The sequence below is a fragment of the Panthera uncia genome, unplaced genomic scaffold (assembly GCF_023721935.1).
Source record: "Panthera uncia isolate 11264 unplaced genomic scaffold, Puncia_PCG_1.0 HiC_scaffold_1274, whole genome shotgun sequence".
Lineage (NCBI taxonomy): Eukaryota > Metazoa > Chordata > Mammalia > Carnivora > Felidae > Panthera > Panthera uncia.
The window spans coordinates 202,366-211,841 of record NW_026057892.1 but is presented as its reverse complement, the minus strand read 5'-3'; the positions used below and the strand labels follow the sequence as shown (position 1 = coordinate 211,841).

Genomic DNA, 9,476 nt, shown 5'->3' with positions numbered 1-9,476 from the left:
AAGGAAATCACCAGTGTGTACATGAGGCCATTCCAGAAAGTGCTAAGGAACATTGATAGTGGGTGATGAAGTTATGAAAAAGATGGAAAAGTAGTGAAACTTGTGGATTCATGAGGTGGTTAAAAAAAAAAAAAGCATAATGAGCAGTGTTATGAGGAAAGCCAAAGAAATTTATGGTCAGGGAAAGGTTAAACTTTTCTCAGAAAGGGCTGGTTCTAGGTTCTTGCATGGTTTTTTTTTTTTTTAATGTTTATTCATTTTTGAGAGACAGATACAGAGTGCAAGCAGGGGAGGGACAGAGAGAGAGGGAGACACAGAATCCGAAGCAGGCTCCAGGCTCTGAGCTGTCAGCACAGAGCCCAATGCAGGACTTGAACTCATGAACTGTGAGACATGACCTGAGCTGAAGTTGGACGTTTAAGCAACTGAGCCACCCAGGCGCCCCTAATCTAGGCACTTGCATGTTTCAAAGGTGACACGGTGTGAAAAGTGTTAAACTTGCGGGTGAGGCAGATCAGGAGGCTCTGGAAGAATTTCAAAAGCACATGCAAGCATTATACAGGAGAGGTGTTATGTGGAAGGGCAGGTTTTCAGTGCTGATGAAGCAGGCTTCTTTTGCAGGGATGTTGGCAAATGAACCTGTATAAGACAAATGGGGTTTTGATTGACAGAACTGTGACCGAGGCTCCCAGGAACCTAACCCTGTATTTCCCTAGGAGCAGTGTTCTGTATTCCCTAGTTTGGTATCTGCACTAAGTTCACAGAACCTGATTACCGTGAGTAATGAGAACTGACCACTTCCCACTATTCCTGCCTAGTGGGCTCCACTATTTGTAGTTGTCTGGATGCCCTCTTTTTTCTCTCCAGCTGGTCATTGAGATTCATCCTTAAACCTCTTTCCAGTTTCCCCAGGAAGTGTTTCTGGACCCCAGCCCAGGGTGACTGAGATACTCCTCTTCTAAGCTTGTTAACATACTGTGCATATACTTCTATCTCAGCAATGCAGTCTTTCGTACATGTATCTCCCCAACAGTCTCTAAGCTGCTTGAGGGCAAGGTTCTCCCTCCCTTCCTCCCTCCCTTCCTCCCTTCCTTCCTTCCTTCCTTCCTTCTTTCCTTCCTCCATCTATACACACACAACATGTGTGTGTGTGTGTATGTTATTGATATGTGTATACATATAGATACATATTTTGTGGGTAGCAAAAACCAACACTCTGATATATTTCTTACATTGTACTTTTATTTTATTTTGCAATGGTTTTGTTGTTGTTGTTGTTGTTTAGAGGGAGAGAGCATGCCCCCATGCCACTCAACAGGGGAAGGACAGACGCAGAGAGAGAATCTTAAACAGGCTCCACACCCAGTGTGAGCCACCCAGGCACCCCTTATTTTATTTTAAAAGTTAACATACAGCACTATACCATATTTGATTCTATGTTTCTGTGTTCTGATGCTTAGCACAGAGCCTGGCCCAAAGAGAGGATCAGTAAATAGTTGTTGGAAAAAAAAAGCATAAAGTTTAACAATATTTATTCATTTTACCTAATTGAAGTTCCTTGGGCCATATAGTTGAAATAAATAAAATAGTTTTAAATTAACATATTAAACTAATAGCCTGTTCTTTGAAATATTTTAAATAATTCCTCCACCCTCTATTTAACTTGAGCTATATATAAGAAAATTTTGCTGACCAGGGGGCCTGGGTGGCTCAGTTGGTTAAGTGTTTGGACTCTGGATTTCAGCTCGGGTCACGATCTCACAGTTTGTGAGTTCAAGCCCCACATTGGGCTCCATGCTGATAGTTCAGAGCCTGTTGGGATTCTTTCTCTCCCTCTCTCTCTCTGCCCCTCCCCTGCTCATGCTCATGTTCTCTCTCTTTCTCTCAAAAATAAATAAACTTAAAAAAAAATTAAAAAATTTTGCTGAACAAATAAGATTAGTCCAAGTGGAGTAATTAGAAACTTGGAAAAAGTGGTCTGCATTAATGAGTTTTTACTGTGCTCAGTAGAATTCTAGAATTTTAGAGCCAGAGAGATCTTATTTATACATGGGTTAATTAGGCTCCTGCAGTGCTCCTGGGTGGCTCAGTCATTAAGCATCTGATATCGGCTCAGGTCACGATCTCACAGTTGGTGAGCTCATGCTCTGCTTTGGGTAAAACACGAGCCCTGGGTGAGCCCCGCTTCTCTCTCTCTCTCTCTCTCTCTCGTTCTGACCCTCACTTACTTGCACCCTCTCTCTGTCTCTCTCTCAAAAAAAAAAAGGCTCTTCCAGGTTAACTAAGGAGACAGGAGGGGAAAGACCATAGACAGCCCTTCATATGGGGCTGTGGGGCTTGGAAGGAAGGTCATTTGTGGGCAGCTCTGCTCCAGCCATCTGACAGCAGCTGTGTGAGTCCACAGCAGCTGTCTTTTGGAGATTGGACATTTGCTCCTTCTGGAGCAGGGGCTGCTGTTCTGAAGCCTGAGCTACTCCAGACAATGCTTGGTCATGGCTTGTCCTGACTCGTTACTTCTGCTGCTATTCTCCTTGCTTGTCTTATGCTTCTACCCTGACTAGAAAGTGCTGCCAGTTTCTAAAGAGTCTTAATTCAAATCCTCACCTAAAAAGGATCTGAATGCTTAAGATAGTTATTCTCCTTCCTGCTGGGCAGAGATCTCATTGCAGTCTACCTCCTAAGATGGAGGCTGATGAGGTTTTGGGGTGATGGTGGGGTTCGGAGCCAACAGCCAAGAAAGAGTTCTTGAGGACGTCTTTGGTACAAAAAGGTGATTTTCTTAAAGCATTGGGACAGGACCCATGGGCGGAAAGAGCTGCACTGGGGTCATGAATAAAGACTGGTTATATACCATGGACTTGGGGGAGGTAAAGTCAAAAGGGAAGTTTCCAAAGAGACTTTCATATGCTAAAGACTCACAGGATACTGGAGGCCTAGCAATTGTCAAGCTAAGGTTGTTTTTCCCTCTAGCAAAACATTAACCTTAAGACAGTAGGGAATTCTGGACTTTAGGCTATTGATAAGATTGCCCTGTTTTTGTAATTGTACTAAGATATTTGTAAACTGATGGAGACTCTTAACAGTTTAACCATCTGTTTTCTGTCCTTTCCTTTGTTCTTGGGCAGCCAGGAGTGCCTGAGGAATATTACACATATCCCACCTTGTGTGTGGGATGGTGCTAGCTTGTACTTTGCCCTCAGCTTGCCTTATACTCCCTCAACAGAGGCCACCCATAAATTATCTGCCTTGGGGCCAACACTTCCTCCTTGAACCAGGATGGTGAGAAGCAGAAGCACAGCTTTCTCAGAAGGCCTGTGGGTATGGACTGCACTCCACTTACACAACCAGGACTACTCCTGGCTCTGGGGGGTCCCAAACAGACCAGGTTCGGCCACTCACTGCTGACAAAATCCACAGGCAGAGAGACGAGGGGTTGCAAAACAAGAAAGGATTTTGTTTTCATGAGGCCAACACCAGGAGGACGTGGACTAGCGTCTCAAAGACTGTCTCCAAAGTGCTGACTACCCTTCCAGGTTTAAGTCAGGAGGATGTGGGACAGAGGTGGGTGGGTATGTGTAGGTGGGCCGTGAAGGTCAAGTCATTGTGGCCATGGGGTTAGTCACAGGGATCTTGCTGGCTCCGGCAGCCCTTGATGCTTGAGGGGGTAGTTTTGGCTTCCACAGGGGACTCAGGGTCTCCCATCTGAGTTCGGAAAGAAGCTGGAAAGAACTTAATTAGAAAGTGATGAGGTTTTGGGGTGATGGTGGGGTTCAGAGCTGATGGCCAAGAAAGACTTCTTAAGACATTTTTGGTGCAAAAAGGTGATTTTATTAAAGCATGGGGACAGGACCTGTGGGCAGAAAGAGCTGCACTATAAGTGTGGGGGGGTGACCATTTTATGGAGTTGGCGGAGATAAAGTCAAGAGAGAGTTCCTAAAGGGATTTTCATATGCTCACAGACTACTGGAGGCCTAGCTGTGGTCGAGCTAATGTTGTTTTTCCTTCTAACAAAGCATTAACATTAAGACAGTAGCGAGTTCCTGGACCTTAGACTATTGATGGGGTTGCCTTTTTCTTGTAAACTGGTGGAGACTCTTACCTGTTTAACCATTTGTTTGTACTTTCCTGCTCTTGGGTCACTGGGAGTATCCAAGGAATATTGTACATGTCCCACGGCGGGGTGGTGGGTGGGGAGGCGGGGGCAGTGTGTTAGCTTGTGTTTTGCCTACAACCTGCCTTATGCTCCCTCATCAGAAAGTACAGACTGGAACGCTGGCCTCCTGGCTTGGAAGCTGCTAGAAGACCAGACGCTGTCCGCTTTCCCTTGGTGGTCCACCCACACCTAGTCCCGCCTGAAGATGGCAGACGATCTTGGAGACGAGTGGTGGGAGAACCAGCCTGCAGGAGCAGCCAGCAGCCCAGAGGCATCAGATGGTGAAGGAAGAGGAGACACAGAAATGATGCAGCAGGAGACAGCTCCAGTTCTGGCTCTGTCAAAGAAAACCAAACAGAAGAAGATTACTGATGTTCTTGCAAAATCAGAGCCAAAACCAGGGACTCCTGAAGACCTACAGAAGCTGATGAAGGACTATTACAGCAGCAATCGCTCAGTGATTGAGTTAGAGGAACTAAACCTACCAGACTCCTGTTTCCTCAAAGCCAATGATTTGACTCATAGTCTTTCATCATACCTAAAAGAAATCTGCCCTAAGTGGGTAAAACTTCGGAAAAATCATAATGAGAAGAAATCGGTCCTGATGCTGATCATCTGCAGCTCTGCCCTCCGGGCCCTGGAGCTTATTAGGTCGATGACAGCATTCAGAGGAGACAGCAAAGTTATGAAATTATTTGCAAAACACATAAAGGTCCAGGAGCAGGTAAAGTTGCTGGAGAAGCGTGTTGTGCACCTGGGTGTAGGAACTCCAGGAAGGATTAAAGAACTCATTAAACAAGGTGGCCTTAATTTGAACCCCTTAAAATTTCTGGTTTTTGACTGGAACTGGAGAGATCAGAAGTTGAGGAGGATGATGGACATTCCCGAGATAAGAAAGGAGGTTTTTGAACTTCTGGAAATGGGAGTCCTCAGTCTGTGCAAGTCAGAATCTTTGAAGCTGGGCCTTTTCTAAGTCTGGGTCCTATGAAAATTCCAGTTTTTATGGGATTTGCATCTCATTTAATAGCTCTGGAATATTGCAAGCACTCAGTAAATATCAGCTATTGTTTTATTATGTTAACTGCATCACCAGATGAATCACTAGAAATTTTTGATGGAGATTCTTTGACAAAACTGAAGCTGTCCTTTGCCAACCTCTCTGTATAATAAAGTATCACCAGCTTGTGTGTGATTTTTTTTTGTTTGTTTTTTGAGCAGACTGAGTTTTTTTTCCACCCACTGGGTTCTGATGTTACTGTGCAGGAGCAGGGAAAGAGCAGTTGGGCAAACCTTAGACAAGCCCCTTCCCTCTCTGAGCCTCAGTTTCATCAGCCTCAAAATGGGAATGATGTCTCTGAGGACTGTTGAGGATTCCATGTGATGGTACTCATGGAACAGATTTCTAAACTAAAGCCTGGTCTCAAGGTGAAGGGTGGCCGCAGTAGTGGTTGAAAGAGCTGGAAGTGTTTTTGTGGCACTTTGCAAACGTATGAGAGACAACAGTGTAACTACAATTGTCTTAATTATTGTTTAACTTTTTATTTTAAAATAATTTCAGATTTACAGAAAATGTCTGTAATGCCTGGGGAAGCTATCTGCTTAGCAGTTAAAGAGAACTGAAAGCAAGGGCTTAAAAAAAATCACTGTCTGAAATGTCTGATGATACCACAGTATAACAGCTGCTAACAAATTGTCATATCCATATCAATCTAGAAATGTGTGTCTCAGCCAGGGCATTTTTCCCCCCCAGGGCCATTTGCACTGTCTGGAGACATGTTTGGATGTCACAACTGGGGGGAAACTTCTAGCACATAGTGGGGGGGTTATGACTGGCATTAAGCAGGTACAAGCCAAGGATACTGCTCAACATTCTACCATCCTACAGGACAGCCCCACAATAAAGAAATATCTGGCCCAAAATACTAATCAGTTAAGGAAGTTACTGAAGTTAAGGAACCCAGTTCTAGAAATTTGAAAAGCAGAGTATATGAAGTATATTTGTATGCTTGGAGTAGGTTTATTTAGAAGAAAAATATGTAAATATAAAAGTGCCTGTAGATGAATCACTGGGTTCTACTCCTGAAACCAATACTACATTGTATGTTACTTAACTTGAATTTAAATAAATTAATTTTTTTTAAAAAGTTAAAAAAAAAAAAAAAAAGAAAGTACAGACTGATGTCAGAATGCAGGTGGCTGAAGTTCTCTTTCAGGAACTCCTCTCTGAATCAACAGAGGCAGACACTGAAGCCTGGAAGTTAGGTGGGTCATTCTAAAGAAGGGCCTTTCAAAGTCCACTGTGGTCTAGGTCTCTGAAGGATGTCATCCCCCAGATTTTGAGAAGACTTGCCTGTATGGCTCATTTCTTTTGAATTACTCTAAATGTTTGGGTTAAGCCTGCAAGGCTGGTTAACATGCATCTCATTTATGGATGGACTAAACATACTGCCAGTGGATCTTTTATCAGAATTACTTCTGGCTGAAAATGAGGGATGTCTGATATGACTGAACGTGAGTAAGTGGGCCTACAGCATATTGATTCTTTTCATTTGTTTCCTTAGTCTAAATAAAGGAGTTATTGCCTTAAAAATAAATGTAGGGATGCCCAGGTGGCTCAGTCAGTTAAGCATCTGACTCTTGATTTGGGCTCAGATCAAGCTCCCCATTGAGCTGTGCGCTGACTGCGTGGAGTCTGCTTGGGATTTTCTCTCTCTCCCTCTCTCTCTCTCTGCCTCTTCCCTGTTCATCCTCTCTCTCTCTCTCTCTCTCCCTCTCTCTCTCTCTGAAAAATAAATAAACATTAAAAGAAAATAAATTAATAACACTGCAAGGGAAACTGGTATGAAACTTACTGATGTGAAATGTTGGGGTCTGGGTGTGAACAGTTAATAAAGAATTCTTGAGATGTCTTCTGTGCAAAAAAGATGGGTTTTATCAAAGCACAGGGACAGGACCAGTGGGCAGAAAGAGCTGCACTGGGGTTGTGAGGAGTGGCCAATTATATACTTTCATGTTGGGAGCAGATTAGGGAATAGCGGGATTAGGGATAGTGTAAATTCGTAAAGAACTTTGGAAACAAGGTTTCCAGGACCTTGAGGGGCTAGCTGTCGTTAGGATAAGTCCATTTACTACTGTCTAGTAAACCCTCAGTCATGAGACTCTTGGGATTCATAGCAGTGGGCTATATGCTTACATACATCCTGGGGGGTAGAGACAAAGGAAGTTTCCAAAGGGATTTTCATATGTTAAGGAAGACTTACAGGATCCTGGAGGTCAGGCTAATGTCAAGCTTAGGTTGTCTTTTGCCCTTAGCAAAGTATTAACCTTGAGGTAGTTGAGTTCCTGGAGGAAGGTCACTCTGCCCATTTCAAGTACTTATCAATGAACTGTAAGTTGTAAGGAAGTTTAATTTTTTTCTACATTTCTTTTGCCTTTGTTCTCCACAGAAGTTGCTGTTACTTGGAAGCTATTAGTATTGTTTTATTTTATTTTTAAAATTTTTTAATGTTTATTTTTGAGAGAGAGATAAACAGAATGTGAGCGGGGGAGGGGCAGAGGGAGACACAGAATCTGAAGCAGGCTCCAGGCTCTGAGTTGTCAGTGCAGAGCCCAACAAGGGGCTCTAACTCATGAACTGTGAGATCACGACCTGAGTTGAAGGGGGACGCTCAACTGAGCCACTCAGCCGCCCCTATTAGTATTGTTATAGAAGTATGAAGCCAGGCAGTATGGAAACTAGTATTTAGTTAATTGGTATTTATTGAGAACCAATTGTGGGCCAGACATCATACTAAGCCCTGGGAATACAGCATTGAACACAACAGACGTATTCCCTGCTCTCATGGATCTTAAATAGTATATATTCAACCAAACTGGTTTTCCATTTTTTTAGAACAATGAAGAGTAGGGCAAAGGGTGGAGGGAAGGTCAAAAGTAAGTCCCGAAGTCCTGCACCACAGTTGTCTAATTAAAGCATTTATGAAAGAACTTAAGCAACCAAATTAGCAATTTTAACTTTGAAAACGGCAATTAAACTCCAACCTGAAGCAAGCTGTGAGTCAGAATAATGCCACAATGATATTGTTAATCATCAGAGGGCTTGTTGCCCACTGGGCTTTCTTCCTTTTCCTCCTTCCCCCCTCTCATTTCCTCTTAATAAAAACAACCGTTAATAAATAATTAACAGTAGACATGTTAATTATTGGATTGGTTATAAACTTCCATAAACCCAGTGATGTATGATGAGACTCAGGTCCTAAGGCCCTGAGCAGTCACCAGTTTCCATCACAAAAGACTCATTACTGGCTCCTCTGGTGTCCATCTGAGTTAATCAGCCCCAGGCCAGTGTGGAAGACCCTGTCCTACTTCCAGTGCTGTTTTACTTTTTTTTGAAGCAGATTCATCATTGCTCACAAAGCAGTTCCCTTAAAACAGTTCCATTAGAACCCCCAAAGCTCAGGCTTGTGAATGGGGCACTTCCCCATTGTTTTTCTCAGCACCAAGGAGGGCACACTACTGGCTGTGGAGGCTCGGCAGCAGACTTCCCGGAAGCATGTCAAATATCACTTGACATCTACTGCTCACCCTTAGAACTGATAAAGCCCTACTACATTCCTGCAGGGGCACCCTGTTACCCAGAGCATTGAGCCCCGGGTCAGGGCCAACTGATGATGGCCTCATCATTCCCCAAGACAAAGGATACTGAGCCCAAAAGTAAAACCTTGGTGTGTGCCTGAACATTTTCCACATGCTTTTCATATCACTTTATTTCTAATGGGACATGGAGGGGTGCCTGTGTGGCTTAGTAGGTTAAGCATCCGACTTTGGCTCAGGTCATGATCTCACAGTTCGTGAGTTCCAGCCCCGCATCGGGCTCTGTACTGACCACTCAGAGCCTGGAGCCTGCTTCAGATTCTGTGTCTCCCTCTCTCTCTGCCCCTCCCCCGCTCATGCTCTGTCTGTCTCTCTCTCTCAAAAATCAACACTAAAAAAGTTTAAAAAATAAAATAAAATGAGACACAGATTTACACGTTTGAGCTAAAGAAGCACCCAACTGTGCTTCTGTATTTGACAGTTTGTATACTCTGCTTCTTCAACCACAGGCTCTCCCTGCCCTTGACCCCTGGACCATTTCTGTAGTACATAAACAGCAAAGTAGGCACCCCAGGATATTGAACCACAGGGCAGTTTCACTGGGAGAAAGATGTGTCTGACCCCTTGCCTCTGGAAATGAACCAGCAGTCAGATTCACCTGGAATCCACTCTTACATCCAGTTGTCTGCTGGAGAGTTCAATCTTGGACACACTGACTGACTCATAAGCA

General features: G+C 43.7%; 1 protein-coding gene across 1 annotated transcript; it reads left to right on the top strand.

Annotated features, from left to right (window-relative positions):
• The first annotated feature begins 4,274 nt into the window (after positions 1–4,274).
• LOC125916869 (protein CMSS1-like) lies at positions 4,275–5,354 on the top strand. The gene has a single exon (XM_049623127.1). It carries the CDS (start codon positions 4,359–4,361, stop codon positions 5,124–5,126), a length of 768 nt encoding a protein of 255 aa, XP_049479084.1. The 5' UTR covers positions 4,275–4,358; the 3' UTR covers positions 5,127–5,354.
• Positions 5,355–9,476: the final 4,122 nt, after the last annotated feature.